Here is a 21,721-nt window from a genome sequence, read left to right on the forward strand (position 1 = left end):
CGGGCTTTACCGTTCGGCTTTGAGAGGGTTTTACCTCTGTTTTGAGCTAGGATTGTTTTCTAGTGAACGGGATTTACCGTTCGTCTTTGAGAGGGCTTTACCTCTCTCCCGAGGGGGATTTACCGCTCGGTCTTCGACCTAGGAGTGCTTCCTAGGGAACGGGCTTTACCGTTCGGCTTTGAGAGGGTTTTACCTCTGCTTTGATCTAGGAGTGTTTCCTAGTGAACGGGATTTACCGTTCGTCTTTGAGAGGGATTTACCTCTCTCCCGAGAGGGATTTACCGCTCGGTCCCTGACTTGATCGTTAATTATGAACTTTGCTGACGAAATTGGCAATCAGTGTTTGTAATAGGAGACTTCCCCTTCGTTAATTGAATTCCATGAAGTCCGTTTATGACTAGATCTTAGTATGGACTTGCATAATTGATGGCGTGGATTTTGATATATATTTCTTCAAGATGTTCATTGCTGAAATTCTCATGATGATATATATTATGGTATATGACCGTATAATAAATGATTCGGTTACCAGATATTATGAATTGCACCGAATAAATCACATAGATAATAAACAAGGTATCAAAACCGTCTTGAGATTTTATAATATTGCTATTGATACTTATCTCTCACACAACAATTTCTTTGACTATTTTAATCATGCTAGAAAATATTTTGGTTATAATAATTAGATAACTATATTTATAGTTATGTACTATATTATATATCATATATCATATAATATATTATGGATTATACTATATATTTAACATAAAAATAGTTGTTATAATATCTATTATCAATTAGATATTTTATGAAATATTCATATTTCAAAAAATACTTATCTTGTTGACGACGTCTCACGTGTAGTTTTTATTTTGTCGAAAGTTTCTCGTGTTGATCCGAAATAGTGATGTCGAGACCGAACGCTCGTCTTGGTTTCTTGTGGTTTCTAATAATCTTTCTGGTGCTTTGTTGTTCCTCCATGCTCCTCGTGGTCATCATTGGGTTTGACGCTCGGCCCCACGGTGGGCGCCAAAATGTTTCGGTGGATACTTTTGGGGACCGAGAGACTAACCTGTTGACGCGTCTGGGCCGCTCGCTCGCTTCCAAACTCCAGCTGTTGGCCGATCGGTGTTGGCGCAAGCCGATCGGTCTCCTTTTGGACGGGGGTGGATGTACCTGCAAAAGATACTCCGACGCTCAAGTTAGGCGTGAGATTTGAAGAGCCTCGGCTCTTGGTTGAATATTTAGTGAGTGGTTATCACTCTTGAGTATTTTAGAGTCATGTAGAGTAAATAATGCGTAAGTGGAAGGTACCTGGCTTTTGGCCCTGGCTTTGTATTTATAATTTACCTCATGGATCCTGAGCTAATATAAGCCCAATAAAATATAAACAGAATAAGATATAAACAGATTACCTGAATATCCGGTTGGTTGTTTGTAACCACTCGGTTAATATTTTATACTATACAGATGTCATTCTCTTCCTCTTCCTCTGATCCTCCTCTGAACCAGAATTTTGAATCGTGGACGATCCTGACGATGTTTCTCTTCCACTTGAGGAAGCCATAACAGTTCAAAGGTCGAAAAACAGGAAGATGGACCTGAAAGTTCAGAGTACCCAAAAAGTAAACAAAAATCAGAAAAGAAAAACGAAGATAAAAATAAAAACTATGTATGTGATAGACTTTTATAACAGAGAAAGACAAATTAAGTCACACCTAACAAGACGATTTGAAAATATAAACTTTACTTTCTAAATGCCGAGTCACGCATTGATCACTGATACATCTGATCTGACAGTGCAATTTCAAACGTATCTCAAACGTGATCAACAAGTAGTGCAAGAATAAAGGGGATTTGCCCAAGGATTGAATAAATGAGAAATTTACCTTATACTAAGAGAATAAAGAAAAATGAAAAAAAAAATATTTTTTGAATTAAAAATAAATAAAAACAAAAAAAAGTTTAAAATATTTTTGTAATATAATAAAATTAAGAAATTAAGAAATTATATTATAAATTAATTTTAATTAAATAATGAATTACAGTTTTATTATTATTGTTGTTATTTCAAACATTAAATTTAAAGTTATTATTTATTTTTTAATTTTATTATTATTGATTATTGTAGCATTCCATTTTAATAGTATAAAATTAAAAGAATGAAACTTTACATAGATGCTAAAAGAACAACTAGGTAAAACAAACCTTTCATAAAAAAAAGATTTACTTCTATAGATCTATCTAACTACATCTCTACTTCACCATGACCTCTAGCTAGAGCAATTGTAAAGACTATTTCTCTAAGCTCACACAATTGAGGTGATCATCACAAAAGAAAAAACAACACACAATAAACAACACAAAAACAAGGGTAAGCTAGATACAAGAAAAGTCATATAATATTTATAACATAGCATACATCATGAATCACACACACACACATATATATATATATTTGGGTTTCACCTACCACACATCACAAGGTTAGTCCTCAAACGCCCTTTTGCCAAATGGAGAAAGGCCCCTTAGGCTCGGACCTCCTGTTACTCTAACCACATGCATGAAACCTCTCTATTTGAGAATATATGACCATTAGAGTTTCATGATAACCCTAATACTGAGCTCCCTATATTCATACTAAAAACACTTGAAACTTCCACTAAGAAGTTCCTCCTTAGAACTCTCTTCCATACCTTTGAAACCATTTATATCACTCCACATTCACATTGTATACCAATACATGAGACTACTTATCATACATTAAAGAAATATAAACATTCTTACAAGTTATCATAAATCACATAATAACATAATTTCTTCATGGCATCTTGATACTCACATTTAGGTAGGGAAGACAGCTTTGAAATATTCACTAACAGCTCCGGAAGGGTCCAAAAGATCCAAAATGACCTAAAGAACGTCCAAAAATGATACCCAAAACTCCAAAAACCACTCAAAACTGCTCTGGATGAATTTTGGTCGACAATAATAAATTATCATATGTGATAATCGATTATTGTCGAGAGCATTGAAGAAAATATGACCCTCTGACTGGAATAATCGATTATCAAATGAGATAATCAATTATTCTTATCAGTTTTTTACAGCAACCTGATTTTTCTGGTTTTAGTGCATCTTAGACATATCCAAATGATCAATTTAGAATATGTAACACTAATATTGATACGAAAACATGTTTATAAATGAAAGTAGAGTATTACACTGATAATTTGGATTAGAATTAAATGTACCAAACCAACTCAATAACTCAAAAGTGCCTAAAATCAATTATATCTTTTGCAACACTCAAACTTAGCACTCTAACAGCATGGACAAGTCTTAGTACACTAGATAGCATACCTAAATACCCTAGTTTCATCCCAATTATCCTACTTTCAATTCCCAACACCTAAAACCTATAAAATAGACTAGAAACTCAACTTATGAAACCAATATCCCTTCCATGATAGATTTTACTAATTTTAGTAGATAAACAAGTCCTAATAGGTATAATGACAGACTTCTAACCTTCCAAAACAGTTTATACTCATTACCTTAAAATTTCACTACTCAAAATCCCCTTTTTATACAAAAACACTTGAAAACTTCAAATATAAAGTCTCTCTTTGCTACATAACAGTTTTCAACCATCTAGCCTTCCTAACAAGTTCCAATTTACTTCATGACAGCACCTAGACAATAGTTTCCTCACATCAGCCCCAAATTCTCAAACTCAAACATACAAACCCCAATTTTAGGCATAAAACCAAAAAATTTCACCATTTCTCATCACAATCATTTTGAATTCATTTTCAAACAATAGCACAACTTCATCACACATATTCATAACAGCATAGAACATCAATTTCAAATTATTACAATCACAAACACTTCATAATACCAACTATTATTATTTATACCTATCAAATTCTATACTACCATCATAATTTCATCCAATACGTCATATTATTCTTATATATTCTATTTTAATATAAACAAACATAATTTAAGACAAATCTAGCTTCTCTTACCTTACAAGACCACTGCTTAACTCAAGGAATGTTCCGTCGATTGCTTGAAACGTTACATGTTTAAGAAAACAAAGAACTTGAGGTTTTTTTTATTAATTATGATTAATTGTCATATGTGCAAATCTTGCTTGAATTATTTAAGATTAAAAACACAACTATAATAAACAATTCTTTAAATCTTTTAGTGATTATATAGTGATATGTGTTCTTTGTGGATAAGTAAAAACCTTTATAATTCTTCACTTTATGAAGTAGATTAACTTAAATTATGTTTTTTTCGAGAGTGTTCCTTATTTTTTGTGAGGTTTTAATCTCAAGGAGAGATTTAGACGGTCTAACCAAGAACAATTTGTGTATTTATAATCAAGAGAGTAGTTACATTCCAAACTAGCTATAATTGGTTGTTCAAATTATACTTGAATTTTAGCTGAGTGACTACTCGTTTAAAGAATATTAAAGTTGTCTTCTGTAACATCCCAAAATAATGATAATTACCATTAACCAGGACTGATCACATTTACAGAGATAAACAGTTCAGTCTTAAGAATATTACAGTAGCTCAGAATTTTAAAACTTAACATACAGCACGTACAGTAAAATCTGCAGTGTTCAGAATTCATAAAAAAATAAACAGAAACCAGTTCTGATTATCCATTCTGTAGAATTTAAATACAGAATATCAAAATACAGTCCAGCACTTGACAGAATTCCAAATTTTCAGATAAATACAAAACAGATCTGCAGAACTATATATATATACAACTGCCAAAAATACTGCACAACACACTAGACTAAAACTGCTACGGAATCGCGCCCCTACTGTTCAGCTTTTACTTCAACTTCAACCAGGTTTGCATCTTCCAAATTTTCTTCTTCCAGTAATACTTCAAGAGATGCATCACCCTCTGCTCACATCCACAACGGATGATCATTGCATTTTGACAAGACGGATTATACATGGACAGTAAACAGCACCAGGAAAATTGCAAGGGTAAGCTTATATTGTTTAATTAATACAACATACATACAGTTCACAATTTAATTCACAGATACATCAAACAACTTAATCATAAAATTTAACATATAAATCTATATAAAACAGACTGTACTGAACTGTATGAACCATGTAGTTACAGGCGTCCTTGCACCCAAGTGGTGTGGTAGCCGGGATATACCTAATCAGCTTCCACATGCGGTTAATCCTTCGCCCCTGCTAAGTGAGGGATACGAATGACCTCCACTTGAGGTTAATCATTCGCCCCTGCTAAGTGAGGGATACGAATGACCTCCTGCCATTCCCACGCATGACTACCCCCTTCTACGTGAAGATGAGCATCACGGAATATCAGGATGGACCAAGCCATCAGTAACTTGTCCATGTTCATACTTTACAAATTTAGCATTTAATACAACTGAGAAGCTCCTCCATGGAACGCTCATTCAAGTTCAAAATCATATAATCATATCATGTCGTGTTCAACCATCATATCCTTTCATAATTATAATATCTCCATTCTGTATTTCACTCTCTTAATATTAACGTCATGCATTCTTTAATCAAATAAAATGAACTTATCACAGAACCTTTGATTTCACGTTTCTGAACAAAAGAAACGAGTCATTTATTCACTTAATATGCTTCAACTCTTGATAATTTGAAAATACTGATCTTTAGAAGAGATGAATAATACATTGAAAGATTTTAAGTGTAAAGAATCTAGATAGAACCCAAGGAATAAAACCAGTGATAAGTGTTTAGATACACCAGCAATATAATTGATTTCAGAAGAACAGCACTGGCAGTCCAAGTACGAACGTAATTTAACAATTTGGACGAACGCCAGTTATGTTCGCTCAAAATTCAATAATAGGGACGAGCGTTCAGTTTAGAAACCGAACCCCGCTTTGGAACGAACGCTAAGTCAATGACCGAGCACAATCAGAACGAACGTTGGTATAAACCGAACGTTGGGTAGGACGAACGTTTAGGTATATGACCGAACACCAGTTATGAACGAACGTTCAATATAGAAACGAACGCTCTGTAGACGAACGTTCAACAGAAGGTCGAACTTCATTTAGGACGAACGTTATTAAGGACGGACGCTCTACTTAAGGCCGAACGTCACTCATTTATAAAGTTTTAAATGTTTAAATATTACTGAGCTAGACGAACGCTCAGATCATCAACTAGGGACGCTCATTCTCGGGCAGAATTCTTTCCAAATGAAAGAATTCTAGTCTAAGTAAGCTTAACTGAAAACCGAACGGTTTAAGACCGTACAGGGACGAACGTCCTTTATCAGTACAGAGACCAGATTTCTCAACTCTTAACAGAATTTTCCAGATTTCGATTTTTATGAACTTGACAACTTTCCTTTCAGATTTAATACATCAAATCATACAGATTTCAACATTTGGATCATTCCAAATATACAATCACCATACTCCATTTATACAGAATCAAATCAATATACATTTAAATCAAAATCAGCAACAACATATATATAATACAATTAAGCAGTGTTCATTCATGACAGATTCAATCGATCTAATCATTCCAACTCTATAACATTCACACATCTTTCATGCGTATCCAAAACAACATGCAAATGAACCAGAATTTATATCTCATATCAGTAAACGTTCATAAGGCTCAAATATCAGATTTCATATACATGCAACTCAGATTATAAAATCAAGCAGTATGAATTAAACATATAAGCTTCCCTTACCCGGATTGAAGTTCCAACTTGTCCTAGATGAAAATGGCTTTATCCAACTATGCTTCTATTATATTCTTGATTCTTCCAAAACAAATCTAATCAAAAATTGCAGAACTCTGAGACTACATACTTGCATGCACTAAAACTCTATTCTTCCAGAAACCTAAGAACGAAATACAGTAAGAAGGCTTACCAGATTGGATTCAGTTTCTGTTTGGTCCAAAATGGAGATCACAGCAGTACTAACATTCCTATGGTGCTGCAATTGTGATCAGAGAGGAAACGTGAGTTTTCTGATAGAGAGAAGTTAAGGATTCTTAGAGAGAAATTTGGAGAAAATGAAGAGTTTGGTTTTCTGAGGAAGAAGATGAATGAGTGTGCAGGTGAAAGGGTTCTCAGAAAACTTTGGTTTTGTTAAAGTAACGTTTGCTTGAACAAACATGTCCAAGACTGACACCTGCATACTAAATTCTGATTTGTAAGTTTCTAACGTGACAAGTGGCAGGTGTGCATGTAAGGAGTGGTGCGTTTTTAATGTTGCAGAGAATGATGGTGGTTCAGTTTTCTGTGCATTGCAGAGGTGAAAATCAGAGTTGAAAGTGGGTTTTTAATTACCCGCAACAGTGACGTGGTGTGTGTGTTAGTGGTGTGATGTCAGGATTAAATTTGCTAATTATCCAGGGTCTCACATTCTCCCTAACTACAAAAATTTTCGTCCTCGAAAATTCAGAATTTACCTATGAATAAGTGTGGATATAAGTCCCTCATTGCACTCTCCACCTCCCACGTTGAATCTCCATTCTTGGCATCCCACACTACCTTCACCAATCGAACATCCTTCCTCTTGTGTAATTTAGTGCGAACATCATCAATGCGGATTGGTTGCAACTCCAGCGTTCGATCAGGTTGTAGTTGAATGTCTTCCAGTTCTAAAACATGAGAGGGATTGGCTATATACTTTCTGAGTTGAGACACATGGAAAACAGGATGAAGGTTTGATAGTTGAGGAGGCAAAGCAAGCTCATAAGCTACTGGTCCAATCTTCTTCAGAATTTGATACGGTCCTATGAACTTGGGAGACAGCTTCTTTGGACGAACAACTCTTCCCACTCCAGTGATTGGATTCAACCTTAAAAATACATGGTCTCCTGCTGCAAACTCCAAGGGTCTTCTCCTCCTATCTGCATAAGATTTCTGTCTGCTCAAGGATGTCTTCAATCTGTCCTGAATCAATTTCACTTTATCAGTAGTTTGCTGGATAAGTTCTGGTCCAGTTAGCACATTCTCTCCTTCCTGAAACCAGCAAAGTGGCGTTCTGCACTTCCTTCCATAGAGAGCTTCAAAAGGCGCCATACCAATGCTAGACTGGAAACTGTTATTGTATGTGAATTCCACCAGTGGCAAGACCTCATCCCATGCGCCTAAATGGTCCAGGACACACGTCCTAAGCAAATCTTCTAACGTCTGGATGGTCCTTTCAGATTGGCCATCTGTTTGCGGATGATACGCAGAACTCATCTGTAGCTTGCTTCCCAATTCACCTTGTAAAGATTGCCAAAACCGAGATGTGAATCTCGTGTCTCGGTCAGAAACTATGCTTGAAGGCACTCCATGAAGACGCACTATCTCCTTGATGTACAGCTTAGCCAAATTTGTCATTGACATCTTCAAATTCACGGCTAAGAAGTGGGCGCTCTTAGTTAATCTGTCCACAATTACCCAGATTGAATCGTGATTCTTGACTGTGCGTGGCAGATGAGTCACAAAGTCCATGGAAATGCTGTCCCACTTCCATTCAGGAATCTCCAATTGTTGAAGCAATCCACCTGGACGTTGGTGTTCAGCCTTGGTTTTGGAGTAGATGAGAATATCATCTATGAACACAACTACAAATTTATCCAAATAGGGTCTAAATATCCGGTTCATGTAATCCATGAAGATGGCTGGAGCGTTCGTTACTCCAAATGGCATTACCACGTACTCATAATGCCCATAACGTGATCTGAATGCTGTCTTCTGGATGTCGTCCTCCTTAACCCTTATCTGGTGATATCCTGAACGCAAATCAATCTTAGAAAATACTGTTGCTCCATGCAGCTGATCCAACAAATCATCTATTCTTGGCAACGGGTATTTGTTCTTGATGGTCAGCTTGTTTAATTGCCTGTAATCTATACATAACCGAGAGCTGCCATCTTTCTTTTTCACCAAGAGTACCGGAGCTCCCCATGGTGATACGCTCGGTCTAATGAATTTCTTCTCCATAAGCTCTTCAATTTGCTTCTTGAGTTCAACCAACTCTGCAGGTGCCATTCGGTAAGGTTGAACAGATATAGGAGCTGCCGTTGTCACCAAATCAATGGTGAATTCGACTTCTCTAACAGGAGGCAATCCTGGTATCTCTTCTGGAAAAACGTCCAGAAATTCACTCACCACTGCTCGTTCCGTACTGCTCTCATTGGACGTCCGTGCTTCCGTCAACCCTCCTAACTCCTTGTCTTCATGTGTCATAATGAGAAAACAGCTTGCACCTTCCATTATATCCTCCCTTAACTGACCGAATGTAACTCCCACACATTCTTCATCATCTTCAGGAAACACTAATTCCTTCTTGCCACAATCTATAATAATATGGTTGGTAGCCAACCAATCCATTCCTAGAATTATTTCCAAGTCCTTCAAAGGTAAACAGATTAAGTTCACCTTATAACTATGCCCCTCAACCACAATAGGACATCTAATGCACACGGTAGATGTTCTAAGCTCTCCAGCCGCTGGTGTTGATACCACCAAGTCAAACTGCAGATCTCTCTCTACTATTCCCAGCTTTTCAACACACGCCTTCGAGATGAAGGAGTGCGTTGCCCCAGAGTCAAACAGCACACAACAAGGCACTCCAAACAGCAAGCATTCACTAGTTATAAGATTACCTGCGTTCTCTGCTTCCGCTCCAGTGATAGCGTACACTCTCCCCACTGCTTGTGCACGTCCACCCCGTGGCTGATTTCTGCCAGTGTTTGGTGGTCTCATCACTGCTCTTCCACTCATGTTACACTCGTTCTCCACGTGCCCATTTCGTCCACATCTGTTACAGTGCTTTCCTCCTACCAGTTGAGGGCAGGATGAACGGTAATGCGGCCCTCCACAGTGAAAGCAAGTTACACTGCCTTGTCCAGCTTGTCCTACAGGAACCAGTGCTTGAGAACCACTTGTATTGGCTGATTGATTTGGACGAGCGTAAGGTAGTCTCCTCTGAACAGAACTTCCCCTGGACACAATTGGTCCCCTACTAACTTGCGGTTGTTTCTTCTGTCGTTCAACCTCTGCCATATTTTTCTCCAATACCTTAGCTCGCTCAACCATACTGGGAAAAGACCGGATACATAAGCTGGATATCAACACCTTCAAATCACTCCTCAATCCGTTCTCAAACTTCCTACACTGCCATTCTTCATTGGCTGCCATCGTATAGAACCGAACAAGGTGCTTGAACTTGTTGGTATACTCTGAAACTGTCATCCCACCTTGAACTAGTTGTAAAAACTCCACTTCCTTCGCAAACCGTACGCTGTCAGGAAAGTACTCCTCGTAAAATTTACCACGAAATACTTCCCAAGTGACAGGACGTTGAGCTTCTATCAGAATAGCTCTTGTGCTCGCCCACCAGTGGCTTGCTTCCCCAGTCAGTAAATATTCTGTGTAAGCCAACCTATTCTCGTCCGGACACCTCTTTGCATTGAAAATTCTCTCCATGTCTCCTAGCCACTGATCCGCCTCATCAGGGAGGCCCTTTCCATTGAATTTAGCTGGATGATGCTGGAGGAAACTCTCCAAACTCCATTCAGCGTTTGGTTGAGCAGCGTGTGGAGTGGCGTTTGAAGAGGATGCTCCAGGCGTACCTCTAGTGGCAGCAAGGATGTCCATCAATTGTCTCTGTGTGTTTTCAGCAGTAACACGTGAGGCTTCTAAACCCTGCATGGCTGCCTGATTCTGCTGCATCAGGGTGGTGTTCTGTTCCATAAGGGTGGTATTTTGTCGTTGGAGTCTCTCAATAACGTCTTCCAACAATCTAGAGCGGTTGGAAGTATCAGGTTCATTCGGTTGAGGAGGGGGAGGCAATCTAGGTGCCATTAGTTCTCTGGATACAGAGAAAACGAGCGTTAGTTATGTCCAAGAGTTAAATAATAATAACTCATTAAACATATAATAAGCACACAGCAAAACACAGTGCACTCATAACCCTACAGTGTCCTTAAGAGAACAAAACTGCTCTGATACCACTAATGTAACATCCCAAAATAATGATAATTACCATTAACCAGGACTGATCACATTTACAGAGATAAACAGTTCAGTCTTAAGAATATTACAGTAGCTCAGAATTTTAAAACTTAACATACAGCACGTACAATAAAATCTGCAGTGTTCAGAATTCATAAAAAAATAAACAGAAACCAGTTCTGATTATCCATTCTGTAGAATTTAAATACAGAATATCAAAATACAGTCCAACACTTGACAGAATTCCAAATTTTCAGATAAATACAAAACAGATCTGCAGAACTATATATATATACAACTGCCAAAAATACTGCACAACACACTAGACTAAAACTGCTACGGAATCGCGCCCCTACTGTTCAGCTTTTACTTCAACTTCAACCAGGTTTGCATCTTCCAAATTTTCTTCTTCCAGTAATACTTCAAGAGATGCATCACCCTCTGCTCACATCCACAACGGATGATCATTGCATTTTGACAAGACGGATTATACATGGACAGTAAACAGCACCAGGAAAATTGCAAGGGTAAGCTTATATTGTTTAATTAATACAACATACATACAGTTCACAATTTAATTCACAGATACATCAAACAACTTAATCATAAAATTTAACATATAAATCTATATAAAACAGACTGTACTGAACTGTATGAACCATGTAGTTACAGGCGTCCTTGCACCCAAGTGGTGTGGTAGCCGGGATATACCTAATCAGCTTCCACATGCGGTTAATCCTTCGCCCCTGCTAAGTGAGGGATACGAATGACCTCCACTTGAGGTTAATCATTCGCCCCTGCTAAGTGAGGGATACGAATGACCTCCTGCCATTCCCACGCATGACTACCCCCTTCTACGTGAAGATGAGCATCACGGAATATCAGGATGGACCAAGCCATCAGTAACTTGTCCATGTTCATACTTTACAAATTTAGCATTTAATACAACTGAGAAGCTCCTCCATGGAACGCTCATTCAAGTTCAAAATCATATAATCATATCATGTCGTGTTCAACCATCATATCCTTTCATAATTATAATATCTCCATTCTGTATTTCACTCTCTTAATATTAACGTCATGCATTCTTTAATCAAATAAAATGAACTTATCACAGAACCTTTGATTTCACGTTTCTGAACAAAAGAAACGAGTCATTTATTCACTTAATATGCTTCAACTCTTGATAATTTGAAAATACTGATCTTTAGAAGAGATGAATAATACATTGAAAGATTTTAAGTGTAAAGAATCTAGATAGAACCCAAGGAATAAAACCAGTGATAAGTGTTTAGATACACCAGCAATATAATTGATTTCAGAAGAACAGCACTGGCAGTCCAAGTACGAACGTAATTTAACAATTTGGACGAACGCCAGTTATGTTCGCTCAAAATTCAATAATAGGGACGAGCGTTCAGTTTAGAAACCGAACCCCGCTTTGGAACGAACGCTAAGTCAATGACCGAGCACAATCAGAACGAACGTTGGTATAAACCGAACGTTGGGTAGGACGAACGTTTAGGTATATGACCGAACACCAGTTATGAACGAACGTTCAATATAGAAACGAACGCTCTGTAGACGAACGTTCAACAGAAGGTCGAACTTCATTTAGGACGAACGTTATTAAGGACGGACGCTCTACTTAAGGCCGAACGTCACTCATTTATAAAGTTTTAAATGTTTAAATATTACTGAGCTAGACGAACGCTCAGATCATCAACTAGGGACGCTCATTCTCGGGCAGAATTCTTTCCAAATGAAAGAATTCTAGTCTAAGTAAGCTTAACTGAAAACCGAACGGTTTAAGACCGTACAGGGACGAACGTCCTTTATCAGTACAGAGACCAGATTTCTCAACTCTTAACAGAATTTTCCAGATTTCGATTTTTATGAACTTGACAACTTTCCTTTCAGATTTAATACATCAAATCATACAGATTTCAACATTTGGATCATTCCAAATATACAATCACCATACTCCATTTATACAGAATCAAATCAATATACATTTAAATCAAAATCAGCAACAACATATATATAATACAATTAAGCAGTGTTCATTCATGACAGATTCAATCGATCTAATCATTCCAACTCTATAACATTCACACATCTTTCATGCGTATCCAAAACAACATGCAAATGAACCAGAATTTATATCTCATATCAGTAAACGTTCATAAGGCTCAAATATCAGATTTCATATACATGCAACTCAGATTATAAAATCAAGCAGTATGAATTAAACATATAAGCTTCCCTTACCCGGATTGAAGTTCCAACTTGTCCTAGATGAAAATGGCTTTATCCAACTATGCTTCTATTATATTCTTGATTCTTCCAAAACAAATCTAATCAAAAATTGCAGAACTCTGAGACTACATACTTGCATGCACTAAAACTCTATTCTTCCAGAAACCTAAGAACGAAATACAGTAAGAAGGCTTACCAGATTGGATTCAGTTTCTGTTTGGTCCAAAATGGAGATCACAGCAGTACTAACATTCCTATGGTGCTGCAATTGTGATCAGAGAGGAAACGTGAGTTTTCTGATAGAGAGAAGTTAAGGATTCTTAGAGAGAAATTTGGAGAAAATGAAGAGTTTGGTTTTCTGAGGAAGAAGATGAATGAGTGTGCAGGTGAAAGGGTTCTCAGAAAACTTTGGTTTTGTTAAAGTAACGTTTGCTTGAACAAACATGTCCAAGACTGACACCTGCATACTAAATTCTGATTTGTAAGTTTCTAACGTGACAAGTGGCAGGTGTGCATGTAAGGAGTGGTGCGTTTTTAATGTTGCAGAGAATGATGGTGGTTCAGTTTTCTGTGCATTGCAGAGGTGAAAATCAGAGTTGAAAGTGGGTTTTTAATTACCCGCAACAGTGACGTGGTGTGTGTGTTAGTGGTGTGATGTCAGGATTAAATTTGCTAATTATCCAGGGTCTCACATCTTCACTAAGAATGATTACATTCCAAATAATATGGTGTCTTTGTCAAAAATGTCTACTATTCAAATTATATTCAATTTTTGTTAAAAATAATTAGAGTAGAATACTCATATTTCATCTTAAATATTACAATAACTTAATCTTGTTCATCAAGAACTAAACATATTTATAAAAAGAAAATATAAAAACATGAAATATAATTTTTTTTCTTAACTCTAATATCCTTAAATTTCATATTATTGAATTGTAGCCAATTATAAAATGAGAGTTTGTATAAAACAAGATCTACAAATATATTTTAACAATGTGCTAATCAACTCAAAATTGCATTTGACTGTCTTCATTAAATGTTTAATGCATTTGTCAAGTTAACATTTTGTATAACTTAATTTACCATACCCTGATTTTCCAAGAATTTAAAAAGTTTTAATACACAATTCATTATTGTTTTCTTTTTTCTTTCCTAATGTTACATAAATGAGTAAAAATGAAAATTAATAATAATTAAAATGTCCCATGTTTTTAGATTAGAAAATCTAATTTACGAATTACAAATTGATTGTAATTATATATACATAAATATATATATCAATATATATATACATAAATATATATCAATATATATATATATATATATATATATATATTTTAGTTTGGAATATTATTTTAAAACTTCAATTTACTATTTTCCTGGTTCCAATATTTTTTTATTTTATTAGTAGATGATATTGTAGGAGCATTTAAAATGTTTCATCTTTAATTCACTCTATATAACTTTCAAAACAGAATATTTATTAATTCAGTAATTACCAACTTAATACAGAATAAGAAAATAAAAAGCCAAAAGGAAAGAAATAGAGGTCAAACAAACACAGAACAGAACCAACCAGAACACAACACTTCACCTTTCAAGTTTCAAGTCTCGGTCAACAATTGTGGTTCAAATTATACAGTACGCTCCACCAACAAGATTCCAATTTTGATTCCAAATCCGCGATTTCAACAACACCCAGAAATCCTTTACGCCCCAATCTCTTCAAATTCACACCTGGGTACCTCAGGATTTTGGGTTTGTTCCCTTGCAGCCATGAATTTCAGGAGCCTGGAAGATTTCTGGGCCTTTTACATGAACCAGCACTCCAAGGCTTCCACAAGGCGCTGGCACTTCGTGGGAACCCTCTTTAGCATTCTCTTCTTCTTTTGTTCTGTCTTCTTCAGTTGGTGGTTCTTGTTCCTTGTCCCTTTCTCTGGCTATGGATGTGCCTTCTACAGTCACTTGTTCGTTGAGAGGAATTTCCCAGAGACTTTGAGACACCCCTTTTGGTCCCTCTTGTGTGACTTCAAGATGTTCGGGTTCATGCTCACTGGCAACATGGATAGGGAGATCAAAAGGCTGGGGAAGAGACCTGTGCTGCAAGTGTTTTGATTTTGGTGTAAGCTTTTGACTTTGATTTTATTTTTTGAATAAAATTTGAAAGTTGATTTTCGATTTATTTTTTAGAATAAAATTTTAATTAGTTTAGTAAGTTACTTGGGTATGTGTGCTTGATTCTGCTATATATTATTGCTGAATGATCCCAGTATGCGTATGATGCTCCAGTTTGATGGAGTGTGGTGTGAGTGATTTTGGGGAGACATCATAGATGAATAGGCATGTGAAGCTAAAGAGGATTGGATGAATGTGGTTTAACTTTTGTGCTGCTATACATAGATGTTGAAGATGTCGATAATGCCAACAACCTCTGTAGGGAAAAAACAATGAAAATTATCGAGGAGAACAATGTGCAGAATAATTTTACTCATGTTTTAAATTTCGATCTTAGTTATGGTTTTGTTGTGATTCTTGATATCGAGGAGAACGTGCCTTACTGCATTTCCTTGATTTTAAAGTATGGCTTCATTACATCCTGGAAATTTAAGGTTACCTCTTTCTGGTCTAATTTCTTTTTCTGGTAATGTCCTTCAAAAAATTTGATAAAATACTTTTTAAATCACCATTGAGCAGATGATGAAATACTTATTCTAATATAATGTTATGTTTGGAAAGTCTCGACCATGGTTTTTACAAAGCTTGTCTGCTCGGGATTTTGTCCATAGTAATACCATTGTTCTATTTATATTGTACATTTCGTAGGTGAATCTGCCATAAGTCCTTGTCAACAACTTGACAATCACATTCTTTTTTTATAAGAACAAATGTATAACTAAAAATTACACTTAGATTCTTAATATTTCCTTTGGTTTCTAAATCCGAAACCTAACATTTTCTTCTATTTCCAACCTAGTTTGCCAAGGAAAAGCTAGAAAGTCTCTAGTTGAAAAAACAAGTTTGCAGTCTCTAGTTTAAAAACAAGTTTGCAGTCTCTAGTTGAAAATTTAAATCTGCTAACTTGAGTTTCTAGCAGATCCAATTCGGTATGTTTAAATGTCCACACTGGTGAATCTTAATCAATGTGTTCTTCTATAGGCAATATCTGTGCAACTGTGTCAATCTATGACTTCAAAATTTGAAGTTCCTTTGGTGAACATTCATTCAAAGTCTTTTAAACGGGAAGATGGTATTTTGTATTTAGCTACTTATTTCTGAAAAGAAGCTCTTTGATGAGCTAAAATCATACCAGGAAGTATATAAGATATCACTATGGTGGACTCTGCTTATTTGGGATAACGAAATTGGTGATTGTGATTCAATAAAAACCTTCTATTGCAATCTGACTTTTGCATATGGATGTTATTAGTGAACTTAAATAGTGACATTTACTGGCTGAGGATGGAATTTTTAAAAGCAAGAATATCCCATTCGGTCCTTATTTTTAAAAGCAAGAATATTCTTCTAATAAAATCACAAAGACGAATAAAAGCAATTTTTGTTGAAAATTTACAATAATGTTACTAAGGTACCTTGTTACTAATGAGTTAGAAGGGTGTTACTCTCTCCACCACCACATTTTCTCCCTCCACCTCCCCAATTCTATTACATATTTTTTGAATTACAAAACTAACATTTTATAATTACACAAATAACCTTTTTATTTTTTAATCCTAATTATTTACTTTAACCCTAAACTCTATCTTTCTACCCCTTCTCACCCACCTTCCAACCCTCTTAGATTCTCACCCAAACTCCATCACATTTGTTTCTCATCTTCCATTTTTCCTCACAAGGTTAGTGATGATATTTTTAATTTTTTTTAAATGCAATGCATATATCTCTGTGTTGTGCTGTGTTCTGCGTTTTTTTGCTGTGTGTGTGTTGGGAGAAAGGAAGAAGATAACCAGGTCAAAATGGATGTCGGGTATCCGTTTGGATCTGAAACGGATGTCGATATCTGTCGACGGATGTTGACATCCGTTTTTCCTTAAACGGATGTTGACATCCGTTGACGGATGCTCACATCCGTTTAAAGATTATACGATTTATATTTTAGGGTTTTATTATGCACCTTCACGCCTCTGAACCAGCACCTTGAAGCACCACCACACTCACGGCTGAAGATGAATTGCTTTCCTCACTTTCAATCTTACTAAACACAAAGTCCACCACACTCTCACGTCACAATTCTATAAAAGAGAAGAAGAAGTAACGTAAGAGACAACCTGGGAAAAATAATAAAGAGAAAGAGGAAAGAATGATAAAGAGAATGAATGTCCACGTAAGATTTTAAATAATATTAACCCTAAAATTTTAATAAGGGTAAACTAGGAATGAAAAAATAAAAAAAAAGGGTAAAAGGAGAATAGGGTGGTGGAGGAAGCAAGTTGTGGTGGTGGAGGAAGTAACACCCGAGTTAGAATTATATTATCATTAGACATACATATTCACAATATTTAATAGGCATAAATAAGAAAAGTAAATTTATTGTTTTATAGAAATTATAAAATGTATGATAAAACATACTATTAGTTTCTTTCAAAGTGTGTCGTATGTTAACAATGAGAGTATTTTTTTTATCAATAAAATCATGCTTGGAGTATAATTTTTTCTTCAATTCCTTTAAATAAAATAAATAAATTCCTTGAATAAACTTTTCCATATTAATTACCAAATAGATAAAAAAGAACATATTCACATTTTCCAGCGGCCCGATATTTGAAGTAAAGTTTTTAAATTGTTGAGTTTAAAAAAAAAATTAAAAACATCTAATAAAGTTAATTAAGTAAAATTTTTAATGGTATATGTAGTTTATTAAATGTATGAAAATCATGTTGATATAAAATTAATAAAACAATATACAGTATGACAAGTTTATTTTAAAATATAAAGTTAAATGTTGATTTAAATTATTTATATGAATTAAAAAATATTTTGAAACTTCTTCACAAAATATAATTATATTACTATTAGTAGAAATAAATTTTGGTAACTTATCATTTATAAAAAAAATGGATGAAATGAACAAGACATCAAACAAATAAACAATGAAGCACATGTGACATTATATAGTGATTATTTTTTTCTTCTTTTTGTTAAAGTACGGAAAATCATGAAACATGTCCTCATTATAATATTGTGTAAATCTTTGGTATGGACAAACAATTCAATTTAGTCCCATGTAGAGAGTTGCTTTGTACGGTTAGAGTTCTGTATTAAACAAAAAAAAAAGTAGTTAAGTTCATTACGTATTGATTTATAAAAACTCTAATGTTATGTTCTTTTAGTTTGTGAATACATTACAAGTTGTTTAAAAACAGAGGTCGAGGAAAAGAGATATAGTGAGGGAAGTTTGCTTCAATTGTTGAAAGTTCTGTTTTGGAGGAACAAGGGGTAGAATATATTTCTATGTGTTGATCAAGAATTGAATATGGCAGGGTTTGAAGGAATAATATGGGATTACTTCCTATTTTCAATGGCAAGATGTTTGATGATTGACGTATCAAGATGTAAGTCATATTTAGTTTTCAAGACGGTATGACTAAATTGAGCTCAAAAAACACTGATAAAGACAAAAGAAATCACAAAATGCAACATAAACTTGATAGTAAGACACAATAGAAACTTGAAATCTTGATCATGGATGAGAGTGAAAATGTGGCATAATATTTTGACGAGGTACAAGAACTTGTTAATGTTATGCGGGCATGTAAAGACTACATTACAAACTAGTATGTTGTGGAAAAAATTCTAACAACATCAACTCCAAGATTTGATCATGTGGTTGTGGCTATTGTGAAGACACATGATTTGGAGACCTTGGAGATTGAAGAACTGCAACATTCTTTGGAGGCACACGAATACTGTATCAATGAGCAAAGACAATGCCAAGAACAAACACTTCAGGCTCGATCTTAATACAAAGGAAAGAAAGAATTCAAGAAGGGTGGCAAAGGTAGCACTAAGCACAAGGAATCACAAGAACAAAAGAGTGAAGATTCTAGTGATTCTATCAAATGAAAAAATAAAAAATCTTGCACCAATTCTGATGGAGAAAAAAAAATGGAAGTTTAATAAAAAAAGGTGAGGTGCTACAATTGTTAGAAGTTTGTCCATTTTGCCAAAGAATATTGGAAAGGGGATGGAGCCAAGAACAAACCGAAAGATAGAGCTCATTTGACACAAGATGATACTTCAAGTTCAAAGGTTGTACTATTGTTGGCCAGTATAAATGAAAACCAATCAGATGATGCAGTCTGGTACTTGGATTTAGGTTGTTCTACACATATGACTAGAAAGAAGGAATTGTTGTGAAAATGAAAGAAGCCATGCAAGGAAGAATAAAGTTTGTTGATGACAGAAGTCTCACAGCAAAAGGATTTGGAAGGGTTGTTTTGAGATATGGTGATGGTAGAGAGGTTTTGATTGAAGAATTTTTGTATGTACCAGGGTTGAAAACAAATTTTTTAAGTCTAGGTGAGTTGCTCCATAAGGGATTTCTAATGAGAATGGAGGATAATTGTCTCAGTATTTTTGATCAAATTAGAAGGTTGTCAAACATTAGTGCACATTTTGTGTGGTGATGAATGTTGTCAAACATTAGTGCTTTGTTGTATCAGAAAACAAAACAGAATGGTTACGACTTTTGAGGTTTGGACATCTGAATTTAAAAGATTTATTTTAACCGAGCCAACATGAAATGGTTAAAGGTATGTCTATGGTTGAAATTCCTCAAGCACTATGTAAAGAGTGTGTTCAATGTAAGCAAACCAGAGGAAGCTTTCAGAAGTTTTTTCCTCAAAGAATAATAGAGAAATTGAGTGTGGTATATTCGAATGTGTTGATCCTCTTCAAACTGAAACACATGGGGGTGTGAGGTATTTCTTGTTGTTTGTTGACGATTGGACCAGGAAAAGTTGGACATAGTTTCTACCAAGGGAAAATGAGGTGTTGCAAGTTATAAAGAAATTCAAGAATATGGTGGAAAGACAAAGTGATAATAAGATAGAAAAACCTTGAGGACGAATGGAGGAGGAGATACCTCCATGGAATTCAAGAATTTTTTGGGAAGAAGAGGATATAACACATGAGATTACCTCTCTGTATACAACACAACATAATGGTACTGTAGAAAGGAAGAATAAAACTATTTTAAATATTGTTAGATGTGTGTTGAAGATCAAGAATCTTCAAAAAAAATTTTGTGGGGAGAGGTGGTGTTGATAACCACTTATATCCTAAATAGATCACCAACAAATAGGTTGAAAGGTGTTACACCTGAGGAAGCTTGGTTTGAGGTAAAACCAAGTGTTACTCATTTGAAAATATTTGGTTTTGTGTGTTATAAACATGTACCAGATTAGTTGAGGAAAAAGTTAGATAATAAAGGGGTGCCCTCATTTAGTCTTTAATATTGGATTCTTAATTGGTTTGTGTACTTTAATAAAATAGTTTAATTAGGATTTGTTATAATTGAGTTTATTGAGAATGAGATACAAAAACATGATAAAAATAACTTTTTAGTTGCATAAATGCCCTTTGGATACTTTGAGGTGTGCTAGTGTTGTTGCAGCTAAGTTGAGATCATGAAGGTGTGAAAATAAATTGGTTAATATGTCATGGCACCTTAAAGATAAATCCAAGAATAGCAAATAATCAATAACACAAGAAGCCAATCCAAGCATAGCATGAAAAAGTGAAGAAATTTGGCTAAGCCAAGAAGAGGGAACATGCAACTAAAATTAGATCTTGCGATTTTCTCTAATTTTTTCTACTAAAAGCGATTTGATAATTGATAAATGTTTATGATTAAATATAATTTGGGAAAATATATCTTAATATATTTTATTTGATATTGTTAAATAATTACCTTATTTAACTATACAAAGAAAATATTTGCCAAATGTTTTTTAATCTAACAAATATCTTTTCAAATATTTTTAGATCTCCACAACAATCAAATATATCTTGAAAATATAGAATTATTTAGAAGATTATTGAAGGATATTACATTATCATAAAGAAGATTATAATAACAGAAAAGCTTGAACCAAAGTCCAATCCAATTTTTATATAAAGAGACTTAGAGAAATATATTAATGGAGCTTAGGACAATAACCCTCACACCGGAGCCAACTGCTTCTTCCCCAGAGCTTGAACAATAACCCTCACACCGCAGGCCGCCAAATCTTTTCCCCCTCAAACCGCAGGTCGCCAAATCTTTTTTCCTCCGAAAAACGAAACAGAAACGAAAAGGGAAAGGAGAAGGAAACTTCATGAATCCATGAGGGCGGCCGCCATGATCCAAGAACAAGCCAAAGCCACCGATTATGATCACCAGGGAGAGCGCCAACA

General features: G+C 35.3%; 3 protein-coding genes across 3 annotated transcripts in view; 1 reads left to right on the top strand and 2 right to left on the bottom strand.

Annotated features, from left to right (window-relative positions):
* LOC124838437 (disease resistance protein RPV1-like) overlaps window positions 1-1,657 on the bottom strand; it is a 39,067-nt gene extending 37,410 nt beyond the window's left edge. Inside the window, exon 1 of the mRNA XM_088102127.1 lies at window positions 1,476-1,657. Coding sequence (XP_087958253.1) covers window positions 1,476-1,570 — 95 coding nt within the window. The 5' untranslated portion in view covers window positions 1,571-1,657. The remainder of the gene's footprint in view (window positions 1-1,475) is intronic.
* A 5,114-nt stretch (window positions 1,658-6,771) lies between these two features.
* LOC148190809 (uncharacterized) lies at window positions 6,772-10,894 on the bottom strand. The gene is made up of 5 exons (XM_088102128.1): window positions 10,326-10,894; window positions 9,694-10,127; window positions 7,501-8,649; window positions 6,957-7,022; window positions 6,772-6,858 (listed from the first exon to the last, which is right to left on the bottom strand). The coding sequence occupies exons 1-4, from the start codon at window positions 10,892-10,894 to the stop codon at window positions 7,015-7,017; spliced, it is 2,160 nt and encodes a 719-aa protein (XP_087958254.1). The 3' UTR covers window positions 6,772-6,858; window positions 6,957-7,014.
* Window positions 10,895-14,864: 3,970 nt separating this feature from the next.
* Window positions 14,865-15,521, top strand: LOC124838440 (uncharacterized). Its single transcript, XM_047314036.2, has one exon. It carries the CDS (start codon window positions 15,083-15,085, stop codon window positions 15,419-15,421), a length of 339 nt encoding a protein of 112 aa, XP_047169992.1. The 5' UTR covers window positions 14,865-15,082; the 3' UTR covers window positions 15,422-15,521.
* Window positions 15,522-21,721: the final 6,200 nt, after the last annotated feature.

The sequence above is a fragment of the Vigna umbellata genome, chromosome 11, assembly GCF_029865625.1.
Source record: "Vigna umbellata cultivar VRB3 chromosome 11, Vumbellata_1.0, whole genome shotgun sequence".
NCBI lineage: Eukaryota > Viridiplantae > Streptophyta > Magnoliopsida > Fabales > Fabaceae > Vigna > Vigna umbellata.

Coding starts and splice junctions, on each gene's coding strand:
- LOC148190809 (XM_088102128.1), bottom strand. CDS start 10,894: ATGGCACCTAGATTGCCTCCCCCTCCTCAACCGAATGAACCTGATACT. Junction 10,128..10,325: donor TACTTTCCTGACAGCGTACG/GTTTGCGAAGGA, acceptor GTCTTTTCCCAG/TATGGTTGAGCGAGCTAAGG. Junction 8,650..9,693: donor AGCGGAAGCAGAGAACGCAG/GTAATCTTATAA, acceptor ATAAATTTGTAG/TTGTGTTCATAGATGATATT.
- LOC124838440 (XM_047314036.2), top strand. CDS start 15,083: ATGAATTTCAGGAGCCTGGAAGATTTCTGGGCCTTTTACATGAACCAG.